General features: G+C 37.6%; 1 protein-coding gene across 2 annotated transcripts in view; it reads left to right on the top strand.

The window, feature by feature from the left end:
• ADAMTSL3 (ADAMTS like 3) overlaps positions 1–17,745 on the top strand; it is a 628,767-nt gene that overhangs the window by 63,576 nt on the left and 547,446 nt on the right. For both annotated transcript variants that reach the window (XM_007479267.3, XM_056805881.1), the window contains exon 3: positions 16,739–16,858. In XM_007479267.3, coding sequence (XP_007479329.1) covers positions 16,739–16,858 — 120 coding nt within the window. The remainder of the gene's footprint in view (positions 1–16,738; positions 16,859–17,745) is intronic.

Here is a 17,745-nt window from a genome sequence, read left to right on the forward strand (position 1 = left end):
TGGCACAACAAATAATTTCTTTAGTTTTGAAACATGTTTCTATACAACTTATTTAAAGTGCTTTGTAGACTTTAAAAGATTATCTTACTTCCTCCATCTTTTCCTTCCCTTCCCTTTCTTTCTTTCCTCCTCTTTCTTATATATTTCTAGAGGTTACTAAATGATTCCTGAAAGAGTTAAAATGCTTGAACTTCTTTAAAGAAGTTCAGATACTGAAACTAGGGAAAAGATACTGAAACTAGGGAAACACTTTTTTTTGGGGGGGGGGGAGGATATCTGTTTAAAGTTTTCCTGTTTGAAAAGCAGAAAAAACCCCTCCAAATATTTTCTCACAATATTCCATGTCTGTGTTCCTCACTCAATACCTAATTTAAAATGCCAAGTTATTCATAAAATCCCTCTTTAAAAATTTTTTTTCTTAAAGGTATTTTGAGAGGAATTTCTATCTCTGTGGCATTTTACAAATTGAGACTCTTTCCAATGGGAGAATTTTATTTCAAGGCCTACCTAAAAATGAAATTTTAAATAAAATTGTTATAGAGAAGGCTTAAGGGGGAAAATAGCTAAACTGTATATATTGGCAGGGAAAGTCTATCTTTCCTCCATCCATACAGAGTAATAGTCTTGTTTTTTAAATAATCCATTGTGATATGCCAACATTTTATTCAAAATTACAGCCAAAACATTTTAGTCTTCCTGTTGGAGGGGAGTATGTTCACATGACAGTCATGTCAAGCTACATGTGGAAGGCGGTGCCTACTTCCCTGATGTGGTACCTAGAAAAAGGACTTGTTGGACATGATTTTATTCCTCCAGTTATCTTCCTTCTCCCGCCCCCCACAAATGACAAGATGAGCTTTCTTCTCTGGCTACTAGCACTTTACTGGAGAAGTTTAGTATGTATTTTCCATATTGGCTCTACCTGTTCATCCAAGTTTAAAAATTTGTTTATTGGGGGTGGTGTTTCCAGGGAAAATGGCATAAATAAGTAAAAAATTCCTTTTTTGTTAAAAATTGGAATTGAATGTGACAAGTTTGCATTTCAGTAAAGACTTTGAAAAACAAACAGCTCATTCTCAATGTGTGGAAAAAAGGAACAACTTAGGAAGAGAAGTGTAAGGCCCAGGTGCTCATATTTCTTTGGGAAATTTGCATCACAGCTAAGGTAAATTTTTTGAAACTTGTATTTTGGTGTTGCTGTCATAGAGGTCGGTTAGTGAATGTTAAATGTTTTAGCTAAACTCTTATAAAGAGAAAATACAATTAGTTATTGATATATCCAAAAACTTAATCATTGGGATAAATTTTTTAAAAGTTCAGAAAAAACTGTTAAGATTCATTTGATCTCCTTCCCACAGTACCAGTCCTGCCAAAGAAAATGCATTTTATATTTATCAGGAATATATTTTTTTAAACATAGCTTTAAAAAAGAAAACTTCAGAGTGACGACAGTGTACTTGAAAAAAAAGTGAGCTGGAATGTTTCCTTTTTAACCTAGGTTTCAGGTTTAGGAAATAAAGCCTATGTTATGCCTTTTGGAGGAGAAAAAATCTTAAGCATACTGTAAAAAATAATTATAAATGACTAGATTTTCTGTTAAGGATCCAGATGGGTGATAGCAACAGACTCTCTTGGGATTGACAGGAGCAGAGGATCTGAGGACTTTTGCTGCTGCTGCTTCTTCTTTTTTTTAAAAACCCTTACTTTCTGTTAGCATCAATACCAAGTATAAGTTCTAAGGCAGAAGAATGGTAAGGTCCAAGCATCTGAGGTTAAGTGTCTTCCCCAGGATCACACAGCTAAGAAGTGTTTGAGACCAGATTTGAACCCTAATACTCTTGACTCCAGGTCTCCAATCCCCCCACTTCCCCAAGTCCCCTTCTTTAAGTTCAGATCTAGAAAAACAATATGCTTTCTTCAGAATGTCCCTGATCCAGTAAGTAACTTTGTTGGAGAGTGTGGATGGCCACTCTACCTGGAGCACAATCAGTATGGCAGTGTGGGTGCTTTCCCACTTTCAACATATCCTGGACCGTGTTCCCTTTGCTGTTGGGGCCCCTTGGTACCTAGGAGAAAATGCAGGCTGGACTGCTAGCCTCACAGATCTCTGCCTGTCATGTGATGACAGATGTTATGGCTCCTGAAGACAGCATAGAGTTTAGAGTTGGAAGGGACCTTAGAGATCATCTTGTCCAACTTCCTAATTTCACACATGAGACTCAGAGAGGTTATGTCATTTGCCAGAGCTGAGAGACTCAAACAGTTTTTCTGCTATTACTACATTGATGACTACATTGCCTTTGGATGCAAAGGCATAGCTCAGGTCTCTGTCTATGTACATTGAGGTGATGAGAGGGATAGAACTACTTATAGGTTATATAATTTTAGAGTTGGAGGGGGTCTTAGGGGCCTTTGAGTCTGGCCTCCCACCTCCCACAGGAATTTTCTCTGCAATTCCCTATCATCTAATCATCCAGCCTGTGTGCGAACATTTCCACTGACTACTTGGCTCACTAGTGAAGTCTCTCATTCCCTTTTTGGATCCAGAATTGCTAAGTTGGAAGGGACCTTGGAGACCATCTAGTCCAAACTCTATTTGAACAGGATCCAGCTGAAGCTGTACCTGAATAGGGACTGATTAGAGCAGGCATTTCTAACTGCTAGAAAATTGTAACTTCTTTTGAGTCAAAATCTTTCTCCTTTGAATTTTACCTCATTGGGCTTGGTTCCGATCTCTGAAGCCATATTGTACAAGATTACTTCCACTTCCACATCACATCAGCGTTTCAGATATTTGAAGATATAGAACATACGCCCTCCTAGGTCTTCTCTTTTCTAGGAAAAACATGAACAATTCTTCCAACTGTATGTGGTTTGCTCCTGAGCCGGATCTGCAGCATTTCTCTAACCGTTGTACTGAAACTTGGACCACTGATATGGGCCTCAAATCAAATTGTCCTCTCTCTGAAACTTTCCTCTAAGATAGTAGGTGGAATTCTATCTGAATTCATTAGTCACTTTTCATCTGAGGTGAAGGGAGATCCCAAGGACTCGAGGACCTGGCTGTGGTTTTCTTGAGCAGAAACAATCCTGAGGAGGGCTACAGTCTCTGCTACAGAACATATGATTGCTTTTAAAGATTTGCTAAGAACCCCTTATTCCCATATTTGACACTTGTACCTGGAGAGGGGCATACTCCTTCCCCCACCTTTTATAAGTTTCATTGATATTGTCTGTTCTTTACATCGTCATACAGTTTTCTACTGTATCCCTCTCCTCCCTTCTCCCACTGAGTCATCTCATATAACAAAAAGTATTTTTGCAAAGGGAATAAGAAAAGAAACAGGAAAAAACCCAACATAACCAATCAATGTAATGAAAAAATCTGAAAACCTATGCAATGTATGATCCCTATGGATCTCCCACATATGCTAAGGGGTGGATTGGAGGTAAATACACTCAGATTTTTTCACTCAAATCAGAACATGTTCCACTTCCTTCTTTCCTTCCTTCCTTCCTTCCTTCCTTCCTTCCTTCCTTCCTTCCTTCCTTCCTTCCTTCCTTCCTTCCTTCCTTCCTTCCTTCCTTCCTTCCTTCCTTCCTTCCTTCCTTCCTTCCTTCCTTCCTTCCTTCCTTCCTTCCTTCCTTCCCTCCAGCAGTTTTCATTTCTCCTACCTTCTGGGAAATCAAATGAAATTGTTAGCCAACATGGTAATTACTTATCTGATCCTCTAATTGTAGAATAAGAATTCAAATGAAGTAAAGATAGTTTTTACTATTATTACTATGCTTTGTATAAATTCTTTTTTTCTATTTTAAGAAGATTTCATCTATATACTCTTTCTGATTATGTGGTCTTATAGCAATGGTGCCAAGCTCAAATTAAAATGGGGGTCACTAGTCCATATGTAGATGCCTGTAAGATGCATATTAACTTAATTTTAAAACATAATATTATCTGTTTTATTGGCTTTTTGTATATCTTGTTAAATATTTCCCAGTGATCTCTTAATCTGGTTTGATCCATACTCAGGAGTGTGTTGAGCCATATGTTTGATACCTCTGGTCTATAGTGTAGACCTCTAGAGTCTATAGTATCATAAGGTTATTACATTTGTTTCTTTCTCCTTTTACTTTCACCTAACCTCTACCATGTCTTTGCCCTCAGACTTGTATATATCTATGCCAGTGTCTACCTTCATATATTAATGTCAGCAAGTATGTATTACACATTTGCAGTTTGCCAAGTACTAGGGATGTACTGGAACCATATCATTCCTCCTTTGAATAAAGCACATCTTTCAATAGGATAGTCTAGTCATGAGTTCAATTCTACAAACTCTTAATGTAATATATTTACTTCCTTTAAAAGTTAACTTTTTGTAGATGATAGCCTTTGTAATAACTGCAAATAATCTTTAGAGGTGCCTCCCTCGTGAAAACATTTCAACTTTTCTCACTTTGTTAATTTATTGTCTATACTGTATGCACTGATATCTAGATCCATGACGCCTCTCCTCCTCTCTGTCCCAATGGAGCAGTGCCATTTGTAGTAACCTGCTCTTCAGGATTAAGGAGATAAAGTAGAGAAAATAAAGTTATGCTGAATGAGTACATAGTTGTTTTCATTCAGCAGATAGTTGTATGCTCCAATGATAGTAAAGGAGCTGCCAAAATTGAATGTGTTCACAAGCATCCTTTTTGGGAGTGGTTCAGAACTCTCCAACTGGGGAACATTCTGTGTTCAGCCAACAGTTAGCCTTCATTCACAGCTACACTGGGGTGGGTTTTTTTCTGGTTTCAAAACAGAGTAGGATCTGGGAAACAGCTGGCATTTAAATACCAAAGACTGATGGGACATGAGAGGTCATCTATTTCTCCTTTCCTCCAGCACAAATTCTCCATTTGAGAGAATGTTGTACAAATGATCTCCAACAATAGAACGTGGTAGAAGAAATCTCTAAGGGTTAAGTGCTTATCTTAGGGCCTTGGGAAGGTGAACTATCCCAGAAGAAGGAATAGTAGTACACAGTACATGGACAAGAGTGAAAGAACATTTGAGGAAAAGGACTCCAACTTTTCATGTTCTTAGTTAATTGTTGCTACTCTTGATGAATACTTATACTAAATTCTGCTGTCAATAAAAGTACATGCTCTAAAAATATCCATTCTATGGTAGGGCATAGAAGGGCACCCTGATCACAGTCACATTAGTAGGAGGCAGATTTCAGTTCATTTAAAGAACTTTCTAAAAACCAGAGCTGTCTGAAAGTGGAATGGACTGTCTTGTGAAGTGGTGAATTCTTTGTCACTGGAAGTGATAAAACAGGCTTGGTGACCATCTTTCACAGATGCTATAGGGAAACTTGTTACATACATTACTCCTGAGTGCAGCCTAACCATATTAAAATGTGATTGGGGTGCAGGGGTGCTAGGTGGCTCAATGAATAGAGAGCCAGACCTAGAGACAAAAGGTCTTGGGTTCAAATGTAGCTTCAGACACTTCTTAGCTGTGTCACCCTGGGCAAGTCACTTAACCCCCATTGCCAATCCATTACTGCTCTTCTGCTTTGGAAGAAATATACAGTATTGATTCTAAGACAGAAGATAAGGGTTTTCCTTTAAAAAATGTATTGGGAAATATTCAGCAAAATAAATAAAAAATGCAATAGAACATACTGCTGATTTTTTAAAAAGCCAACAACTATCCTACAGAGATCCTTTGGTATGGTTTGATGGTCATTGTTTCCATTTGAGTTTATGCCACTTACATAGAGGCTAATCCTGAATTGGGAAGCACATTGACCTATACAGTATATAACTTTTAAAGTCACTTCCAATTTTAGTTCTCTTATTGTATAACTTGAAAGTAGCCATAGTACAGTAGAAAGAATGCTGGTTTTGGAGCCAACAAACTTGAATCTGAGAACCATGCAGCTTTTAAGTGCCAAAGTCAGATTTGATCTCAGGACTTCTTGTCTACCTACTCTACCACTTAGCAGTCCTAGTGAGTTATAAAATGAGAGACCACAGAAACTCTAATGCCCCTCCCAGGTCTAAATCTATGATTTTATGTCTTGACTTTTAGCACCTGAGTATTTGTGAATTTTGAAAGGATCCTAATTAGAAGACAATCTAAACTAGAGTATCTTAATTTTTGTTGTTATTATTATTTAGAATTGGGTATTCAGCAAAACAATCATACGGGTGAATGTCTGTGGTCCTAAAAAGAGGAAGCAGGATTTCTTTGCATTTGGGATTTAGAGAAAGCAGATTGTTGTCTGTACAGTTACTCCAAATGTAGGATTAAGACTTTTTACAGAGATAGCTCCTAACTGGACTTTGGAAATTAAAGATCACTGAGAGCTCCAGGAGATAGTAGGAACAGGAGTGTGATCAGGTTCCAGGCTACAGTCTTTGTCAAGGTGGTCAGCCTGGAGTACAGGGAGGGAATAACCTTAAAGATGCCAAGAGGGAGTAGGCCAAATTGTTCATCCGAAGAATCTTTTAGGATTCAAGAGTTTTAGGGAAGTTAGCAGTTGTTGGGACCAAGTTTTACTGGAATTCGCAAAAGGCAAAAGAACTGTTCTTTGTTTTTGCTTTGAGCCCACTGTGGGTTATTCATGCTCCAAGTACATATGGTTGTGCTTGTCTAATAAAGTCTGGGGCAATAGTTAGATACAAAAAGTGATTAGAGCATGGAGTTGAGAGGAAATTTTAGAAGGAATTCATTATTGCACAAACAGTACCAGGTTAAGAGAGATGAAATGTAGAGAAAGTCAAAACTATTAATTATAAGGGGTCAGAAATAAATGTAACTGCTGTAATAATATAGAAATCTGTTTCAATTACTCAAAGGAAATGTGATGAAATAGGGAGTATGCCAGATTAGGAATCTGGGACCTGGGTATATAATGAGGTTAGATTAAAGGACTCCCCATCTGCCTCAAAAACTCAGAAATTCTATGACTTACAATCATAAGCCAATATAAGAATTTGCTAAAAATGCAACAGATCAAACAAATTTTAAAATCTATTAAGGTAAGATATAATAAATACATATCAATTTTAAAATAGATTTCTTTGTGGTTTTACCTTATGTGAATTCCTTAGGAATAAGTCTAATGTAATTTTTAAAGGAATTGTTGTGGATTGAAGAGGTACAGGGGATAAGAAAGGTTTTGCAACAGGGAATGGAGGAATTGAAGGGGTAGAGGGAATATGGATGCTGATGAGGTAAAAGGAGAGAGATACCCCCTGCTGAGAGACTATCTTTGAAAAACAGGGTTCCCAAGAAATGGGCCAACTATGATAGCCTGAGGGGATGTCTTCTTTATTGATTGATATTGAAGATACTCCAGAGCAGGTAAGCATGGACCCTCCTGAGGGACAAGCCTCCCCCCCTCTCAACCATTCTCCTGGCAGTGGTCCAATAAGGACTGTTTATGGTTGAATGTCTGTCCTTAGGTTCAGCTCCCTCTATGTTCCACTGAAATGATAGTCCTCTTATCTGACTATAGGTTATTTAACCCAAGATGAATTTAATAACAAGTTTGGATCAGGAAGGTATCAGGGTATAGGGAAGAGGGAATTGCTCTATACTTTGCCCCAAATTGGGTTTGAGTCTCTCTCAGCTTTTGAGCTGAGGCCAAGCCTCACAGGATGGTGGAGAGTTTCTTTTATTCCTGTCTATGCTAATCTGTGCTAGGTTTCTTAAGTTCAAAATCTTTAGCAGAAGACAGTAAGAGGAAGAAAAGGCTCTGACCTTCAGAGCTGGTTGGGTCTGTCTCTTCAGATTGACATCCCTTAAGACTGTCCTTAAGTTCAAGCTGCTCCCCTTAAATCCCTTTGTTCGATGACACAATCCACAGGAATCTAGGTAGAGCACACAGTTGGGAAAATCCGAGAATAGAGGTACTACTCTCCAGAGACTGGGAGAGAGCTCTCCTTCCAGTCTGAGGGCTAGGAAAGAAAGAGCCTCCTTGAGAGCAACTGTCACTCTCCCAGTAACTCCTCCCCCCACCAACTGTCATCACTGCTCATCACTCTTCACTCTAACATTCCAATTGCTGTTTGCTCTACTTCAGTGGCAGAAAGGCCCAAAGCTTGATTCAGTTTTAATTTCCACAGTAATAATAAAATTTATTGATAAAAATAAACCTTACAACTTTGTATGTCTTTAGAAAAAGTTTAGTGTGCAGTGTATCAATCATCTTTTTGCCACAATCACTTGTTTTAACATGATTTGATTTTGAGTTCAACATGTTGATTCATCCTTCATCATGAAACCACAGTTTATTACATTAGTGAATATTAATTGTATCTGAGAAACAGATAATTTTTCCAGGTGTTCTCTTGCTTGTAGCCAACAGACTTTCAGTGAAGTTTAAATGAGATGAGTTCCTAGACCACTGAAACATGTTTAACTCTATCTTCTTGAGTAAATTTTAGAAGATTCCATAAGTGGCAAGTTTTAAGGTTGTGTTGAAGTATTTCATATTTACATGGAATTTCTGTGATTTGGGAACAATTCTGTTTTTCTCTATATATCAGAGTTCATTATTTTATAAGTAGGAACAAGATTTATAGGCCCTTTGGAAATAGAAAAAATTCAAAATATTTTTGGAGGTGGCAAAAAAAAACCAAAATCAAAAACAAAAAAACAAAAATAACGTTATGAAGATTCCTAGATCTTATAGGCCTACCTGAATTTTTGGCAATGTTTTTGCTATAGCCCTGGATGGAAAAGCAGAAAGTTTTATTCGTAAAGATGACATTTTCCCAGTCTTTATTATTACAGTCTTTATACTATCTTGCTCCTGACAAGAATTTTTTCTTCAAAGCTATTGTTAAACCACAGAAAATCTTGAAAACCATTTACCAAGCTGTATAGGATCTGGGAACTGAGTTGGTAGAATGAATATCTACACCAATAAAAACAAAATGATTTTGAAATATTGAGGCATATAGCATTTTAAGGTTAACAAAATGTTTCCCTCACAATGACACTGTGAAATGCATAGTGATGATTATTATTAGCCTGATTTTACAGATGCCACAATTGCAAAGTGGTAAAGCAACTATATTCAGGATCATGCAGCTAACAAGTATTAAAGGACAGATTTGAACCTAGTCTTCCTGACTCTATGCCCAACACTATAACACTTCATGGTGTCTCTTGATTAATAATGCACTGCAGCAGAAAGACAGGAATTAATTGGTCATCCTTATAAAAAACAATAAGATAATTGGAATAATTTAATTTTGCTCTAGGGATTTCCTGGTCAATCACAGAGTCCTAGCCTCCTCCACCCTCTACCCCACCATAGATTCAAAAGTATTCTGATCTCAATGAAAACATATGTTGGCATTCAGATTCATAAGCCTAAATTTGCCTGGCACAGGCAGGACCTTCTGAATATAATTCAATTGTTTGTATGTTATTGAGGTCTTGAAACCCATCATTAAATACCTATTATGTAGGAGTCATTGTGTCAGATTCTGGGGCTATAAAGACAAAAATGAAAGAAACATGTCTTTCCTCAAGGAACTTACCTTCTATGAGGGCAAATAATATGCACATATTTAGGTATGTATAAAATAGATGCAAAGTAATTTGGAAGAGGAGGGTGCTAGTAGCTGGCCTGGTGAATTGGAGATTAGGAAAGAATTCTTGTAGAGGGTGTTCCTTCAGTTAAGTCTTGAAAACATTAGGGATTTTAGGAGGTGCAGGTAAGGAAGAAGTAACCTCTAAGTACTTGGGCTAGTCATGCAAAGGCCATAGAAAATGAAAGTGTTATGTATGGGGAATAGTAAGGATAGTTTGACTGGACCATAGAATACATAAAGGAGAGAGTAATATGCAATGAGACTGGAAAGGTAGGTTGTAAAGGGATTTCTTAAGCGTCAAGAAGAACAGTTTGTTGGTTCCTAAAATATTAGAGAAACACTGGAGTTTATTGAATAGGGCATAGTCAGTATTGAATAGGGCATTGACAGATTCAAACCTTTAGGGAAATCACTGGCAACTTGTGAAAGAAGAATTAGAGTGGGGAGATCAATGAAAAGATTGTTGCTGTAATCTAAGGAAAGGGTGATGAGGACCTGAACTAGAGTGGCGACTGTATGTGGTTAGCATGAGAGGTGTTGTAGTGTTAGCAAAAACAAAGTTGGGCAGCTGAATGGATATGTGAGGGTAGGGAGAGGGAGAAGTTAGGGATAGAACCAAGATTATAAATCATGATTACTGGAAAGATGGTGGTGCCTTTGATGGTAATAGAAAGAGGGATAGGTTCTGAGACAAAAATAGTAAGTTCTCATTTTGACATATTGAATTTGAGATGCTCAAGGTCCAAAATCAAAGAACCAGCATTAAAATTCTGTCCTTTATTTTCACCTGTGTGACCTTCTTTAACTTTAACTTTAACCCTTGTTTAAAGTTGTTTAACTTTGTTGGGCCTCAGTTTCCTTATTTGTAAAATGATACACAGAGACAGAATGAATTTCTTACAGGGTAAACCCCTAGGGTCCTGACTTGTCAGTATGCTCTGCTTTTTTAAGCATTTCTTGACTACAGGAGGATCATGACTTAAGCCTTGTGGCCCAAATCTCTCTCCTTCCTCCCCATAAGATAAGGTTAGGAAGGTAAGATCATAGGTTTTAAACCTGCAAAGGATCTTCAAAATCCCATGCCAACATCATAATTTTATATATGAAGAAAATAAAGCCCTGAAAGATGGTGAAGGAACTTGTTTAAAGTCACCAATAGAATGAATGGGAATTGAACTCAGTTTTTTCTCATTCCCAAATAAGGGCTTTTCCCCCAAGCACCACAATTGCCTCCTTAGAGTTGTCAGTTAGTTTGCAAAAGCAAAAAAAATCATAAAACCAGACCAGTGCTCTGGTTAGCATCTGAGTGTTTTATAAGCTAATTTGTCTAGGATGGAAAATGAAAAATAAAAAGGACGTGATGGTCACTACAAAGTTTAAACAAAATTCGAGATCACCTTTTGATAATTTAGCACAAATTTCAAGGAATGCTGGAGATGACATCTTATTGAGGCTACATAAGAGAGCACAGATGGGAAACCAAAGATGAATGAGAATTTCTTATGTAAATACAAAGTATATTTGCAAAGGAAGACTTGAGTGTTGTTGTATGGAGTAGTTATCTCTGGTATTTGAAGGAATTACTGCTTATGTTATTTCCAAGATAAAAGAAATAACTTATAACCATATTGATGGTAAGAGTTGGGAAGTATAAAAACCACACTTGACTTATTTTATGTACTATAAAGAAGCCCCAGTGCAGGAGAAGTATTATTATTGTAGGAATCAAGAGGCCTGAGTCAGAATAGCTATGTCACTCAGTGGATAGAATAAGACCTGGAGTCAGGAGGACCTGGGTTCAAATCTGGACTCTGACACTTCCTAGCTGTGTGATCCTGGGTAAGTAATTTAATTCTGTTTGCCTAGCCCTAGTCCTTCTGTTTTAGAGTTGTTACTTAGACAGAAAGTAAAAGTTAAAAAAAAAAAAAGATTCCTGAGTCCTAGACTCTGCTCTGCTTCAGTCAGAGATATGGTTTTAGATAAGTCCTTCTGGACGTCATTGGTTTATTAATTTTTTCATTTAAATATTTATGCCTGTAAAATCAAAGAGTTGTATTCATTAGATCTCTAAAGTTCTTTGGGGGTGAAGTTCTTTGACACAATGAAAAACTAATCTCTAACTAGTTACAGTGAAGTAACTGTAACCATTTCACAAAACTTAGCATACAATAATGAAAAATGGTAGTTGAGAGATAGGAAGAAAGGAAAAAAGTTGTGTGTTATTGGAAACCACAAGCAGGGCTCATTTTTTTCTTCCTTAACTACAAGTGGAAATGGAAAAGGCCTATTCTGAGGTTTTTGGTGGGAAAAGAGGAAGGTACTCATTGATAGTGTCAGCTTGACCCCAGCCTTGCCAGTGGATCCCTTTTATTTGTCTAATTTTGAAAATCTGAAGGTTTCCCCCCCCTTGGGTGACTTTAGGGTCTATGGCCCCAATAGCAATGTGTCATCTCCCTCTTTTCTACTCATCTGCATGTGCATATGCTATGATAAGACTGTGGAGGCTGTCATCCATTCTCAAAATTGGTTTTATGTGCCTACTTCAGAGGTTGGAGTGGTGAATATTGGGGATTCTTTTCCCTGACTACTGAGCTTCATTTCACTGTTCAGGGATCTCATTAGACAACCTCAGAGATACAGGAACCTTGACTGAGGACAACGTATTCTACTGCTAACACTTGCTATCTCAATCAATCAATCTATCAATCAGCATTTATTAACTACCTTCTATATGTCAGGAACTGTGCTAAGAGCATGGAATTAAATTAAATAAATAAAATTTAAAAAAAAGCAAAAGACAATCCGTTAATGGGAGAAACAACATTCAAACAAATATATACAAAGCACTCTATACAGAACAGATAGGAAATAACTGAGGAAAGGCATTAGCATTGAGGTGTTGGGGAAGACTTCCAAGGAAAAAGGAGATCTTAGTAGAGACTTAACGGAAGCTAGGGAGGTCAGTATACAGAATGGAGGAAGGAGAGCATTCCAGGAATGGAGGACAGCTAGAGAAAATGCTCTTAGCTGAGAGCAAGAATTCTTATTCATGGAACAGCTAGGAGACCAGTGCCATTGAATTGAAGAATACAGAGGGAGAAAGGTGTAAGAAGACTAGAATGGTAGGTTGGGACTAAAGTTATTACTGAGGATTTGAATGCCAAATAGAAGAGTTTATATTTGATCTTTGAGGCAACAGGGAGTCACTAGAATTTATTGAGTAGAGGAGTAACATGGTGCTTAAGGACAATCATTTTAATGCCTGAATAGAGGACAGATGAATGAGGAGAGGCTTGAGGCAGGCTGACACCTTCAGGCTAATGCAGTAGAGTAGTGGGTGGTAGTGTTAGAGGTGAGAAGGGAGAATCTTCAAGAGGTATTGCAAGAAAGGAATCAAGAGGTGGATTGGATATGGGTGGTGAGAGGTAGTGAGGAGTCACGGATGTCTCCTAAGTGAGGAGCCTGAGGTATTGGGAGAATGATGTTACATAAGAGGGAAGATAGGTGGGAAGGATGATTTAGGGGAAAAGATAATGAGTACAGCTTTGGACATTGAATTTAAGATATCTACTGAATGTCTAGTTGGAGGTACGAGATTGGAAGTCAGCAGAGAATTTGGGGCAGGATAGGTAGATTTGAGAATCATCAGCATAGAAATGGTAGTAAGCTCTCTGATCTTGGGCAAGTTCTATAGTCTCATTATTTTATCTATTATAATGAAAGATTTGGAATGTGTGGCCTCAGAGGTTTGTTTGTTTGTTTGTTTGTTTTTCAGCTCTAGATCTTTGATCCCATTGCCTTCCTTCTTTCTTCCCACTCTTCCCCTTTTTCATTTCTCTCAAGTTGTGGTTACTAGAGCTAAGTGCTCTCCCTACTTTTCTTAGCTTGAAAGTCAGTGATAATCATGAAAATGTCAACATAAGAGTCAGGGTAGTATACAATGAGTCTCAGATGACCTGAGTTTGAATGCTATCTCCATTTACTACTTCTTGTGACCTGGGATATGTGACTTAATCCTACTGTTTATTGAAAATATTGTTGATAAATTTTTGTGGTTCTGTGATATGCCTGGAGGAGTGTGAAAGACTCGATTTATTATTGCTCAGAAAATATATGCAATGACATACTTTTAAGTTTAATCTGCATTATTTTCACTTTCTTCAGTCTGGAAAGTCAACAAAAGACTAAATCAAGCCCTAATTTATAATGAGTTCCCTAGGTATGTGTGCCACTACTGAAAATTTGACAGTGGGCTCTCCAGATCTGATTATTACTATTATTATTATTTGGCAAAATCTGTAGTCATATCAGCGTAGGGAGTTCATGTGAGGAATTTCCTTTAGAGTGTAGAAAAATGCTTGTTCTTCAACTTAGGATCAGTGGTCTGATCTTTTTTTTTTGTATTATCAACTCCTACGGCAGCCTGGTGAAGTCTATAGATCTCTTTTCAGAATTATAGATTTTATTTTATTTTAATATATCTATTTATTATTATTATATTTTTATTATTATTTATGCCTTCTGTTTTGATATCATTTCTAAGAAGCAAGAGATTAGCAGTGGGGGTTAAATGACTTGCCCAGGCTCCCACAGCTAGGAAGTATCTGAGGCCAGATTTGAATTTGGGAAGAGCAATCTTCCTGATTATAAGCCCAGTGCTCTATCCATTGCAGAGGAGGGAATTGAGGTTCAGAAAGATTGAATGAGTTGACCATAGTCATATAATTAGTAAATATCAGGGATGGAATTTGAGCCTTGGTCTTCCTGATTACAAATGTGGTGCTGTTGCCATTATTCCATGATGCCTCTGGATAGTATGAGGATTGATGGCTTTATGATTAATTCAGGAACAAATGCCCTCCCTTGCCTCTCTTCCTGTCCTGCTATCAACACTTTTAATATCTATATCAATTCATTCCTCCCTAAATTTCCCACTTTACCTCCCTGTTGTTCTCAGATGAAATCTGTTAGTTATACAACATTCACACCCCATTTCCCTCCTATCACTCTAACCATTGGTAGCCAAACACCACCTCCTGCCGACTAATATTTGTCTCTTTTTATGGCATTGGATTCTCCACCTGAGTAGTTCTCCTGTTCTCACTTTGCTCCCCATTTCTGAGAGAAAATCAGTTTCCTCTTATTCCCTCCCTGCCTATTCAGACAGTTAATGGCCTTCTCTCCAGGTGATTCTCATGGAAAAATTGGAGTTTGTTGCATAAACAAATGACTAGAGTTGTGGGAAGAGTTGAATTTCTTAGGTGTTAAGTAGGAGGCCTGTGTGGGAAACGAGATATGTCAGCATGGAAACAGACTAAGGGGAGCCTAAACATTTTAGTTAAAGGAAACTTGAAATTTGGAAGGGACCAAAGGGGCCATCAAGTTCAGTCCTCTAATTTTAGAGACAAGGAAACTGAGGTCCTCAGAGTGAAAGTAACTGACCCAAAACCATCCAGCTAGTTAGTGGCAAAACCAGGTCTAGGATTTATTAGTTCATTAGTGAGGGCTTGCAGTGAATTGTCACAGAAAATCTCATCTGAAATCATCTAATGTTTTTGCAAAGAAGATATAGTTTATTGTACAACATTTAGCATAAATGCCTTATGTGTAGGTATTCAGGAAATATTTGTCAACGTGCATGCAGGCACGATTGAATGATATTTCAGACATTCCTGGTGGGGGTGGGAGGAAAGAGAGTCATATGTATACATCATTCAGTTCTTTGTCAAAAGGGTAATTTTGTGTCTTGTAATAATTCTAATGGATCATTTTCAAGTTTATAAAGTACTTTCCACATAACAGTCCTGTGAAGTCGTTACTGTAAGTCTAATTAATTCCTATTTTATTGATGAGGAAAATGAGCCAGAGAGAAGTGATTTACTTATTGTTTCACAATAAGCTTCAGAGCAGAGGTTCCAACCCTGGTCTTTAGACTCTGGTCTAGCATAGGGAGGGAGAGGGGTAAGATTACTAACAGCACAGGTAATCTCAGAAGGGCGGCAAGCCAGAAGCTAGGAGAATTGTATGTTTTATTTGGGTCTGCATGGAGTTAACTTGACTTGAAAATCTAATTTTTTTTTGCAGCTTATCCCTACTGAGGAAGTAAGACTTTGCAAACATGTTTTCTCTTCCAGTAGAATGTAAGGTGGGCTGGCACAGTGGATAGTGCCAGGTCTGGCCCGAAGACTCATTTTTCCGAGTTCAAATCTAGCTTCACTTACTGGCTGTGAAATCCAGTCAAGTCACTTACCCTGATTGCCTCAGTTTCATCATCTGTAAAATGATTTGGCAAAGGAAACATCCAACCACTCAATTATCTTTGCTAAGAACCTCTCTCCCTCAAATAATGTCACAAAGAGTTGGAGCTGACTGAAGAAAAGAATGTAAGCTACTTAGGGGAAGAGATTTTTTCTCTTTTTTTGTATTTGTATTCAAAGCCCCTCCAATACTGAAGATGCTTAGTGGGTGCTTATTAAACTAAAATAAATTGAATGAAGTTAATCAGTTTGGGCTGGGCCATTCCCATCTAATATAACTTCAATTTTGCATTAAGACCAAAAGTAAAGATTTTAAAAACCTCCCACAGACTATTGCTATTGCCTCTTAGATCCCGAGGATACTGACGTGAGGAAAGAAGGCATTGATAAAAATAACCTGGGACCGCTAAGCAGTGGATGCTGTTTATGGATGACAGCTTGTTCTTGTAAACACATATATGATCATAAGTATTGCTATTAGAGCTCTCTCTGAGAATCGAGTATCAGGGGACTAGAAACTGCATCCTGATGGAAAATAAAAATGCAAGCTGTTGAATTTGGACGATCACTGTAATATAGGCAATGGATGGTTCTCATTTTTCTAGGCTCTCTAATGACATTTCTTGGAGATCAGTAGTCCCTGCTAACTGCCAGACAAATTCAGTGCCTGCTTTAACCAGGAATCTCACTACTGACATCTTGTGGCTGGCAATGAAAATCTTTTCTCTTGCTCCCATAGTCTTTCCTTTGCACTTAAAGGCATCTGTTCATGATTCATCTTGGAATGTCTTTTTCCCATGTTTCCATCATCCTTCACATGGGTGGTGTGTTCCCTGAGACTTGAATGTGACTGGGATGATCTTTTCTTTTAGGCAAGAGCAGAGAAGTCTCCAGGGGCGTACTTCCTGCCTGAGTTTGCCCTTTCTCCTCAAGGAAGTTTTCTTGAAGACACGACGGGAGAGCAGTTCCTTACTTACCGTTATGACGATCAGGTCAGTAAATGATGCAAAAGTAATTGGCCCTGGGTTGATTGTACAGTAATTGGACTTAAAAATAAAATCTTCTACAATAAATCATTCTTTTCTACCTTCTTCTTTCTAGTAAAGTAAGGACTGTTACGTTACCTGAATAAAGAAATGAAAGGTCATTTGTTGTTGAAATATTAAACAAATTTACATTCCAATATGAAAATAATATGAAAAGTCATTGAAAAATATTTTTATTTGGGACAGGGGAGTGAGGGAATGAAGGAGGGGGAAAGAATACTTCTGTCAACAGATTAGGTAACCCATTTCACATTTTTTGAAATGTGTCTGCCTGAATAGGTTTGTTACGCAGCCGGGAACCTTTCACCATGTTGGAATTTTACTGGTGTTACAATTTATAGCTCTAGTTAATCCAGAAATCAGTGATCCTACATGTTTTAATATGAGAACTTCAGAGAAACTAATTGAGAGGGGGAGTAAGGTATAAAATTGGGTGTCTGGAAAATAACAAGTCATGCATCTTATAATTAAAGAGTGGTAATGACTTCTCCAGGACTCTACCAATACATTATATTTAGCATAACAACAATATAAAAAGTTTTTTTTTAATAAAAGAAACCCATTAATTCAGAGGAAAAGAGTTAATGCAGAGCTGGAAAGTGTGTGGCATACAGTAAAAACTGACTCAAAGCATATTGTTTTCCAGAAGCCCTATTGAACACCATGTGTGATCTACTAAGTTGGACTTTCATAGGTACTTAAAATAGGTTTCTTTTAATTAAATCAAAGGAATAGGGTAGGAATCTGATAGAACCAGTGAATAAAAGCTATGGTTCCAAACATTAAAGAAAATAATTAAAAGATCATTTTTCCCAAGTAGGTAAATGTGATCT

This window comes from Monodelphis domestica, chromosome 1 (assembly GCF_027887165.1).
Source record: "Monodelphis domestica isolate mMonDom1 chromosome 1, mMonDom1.pri, whole genome shotgun sequence".
NCBI lineage: Eukaryota > Metazoa > Chordata > Mammalia > Didelphimorphia > Didelphidae > Monodelphis > Monodelphis domestica.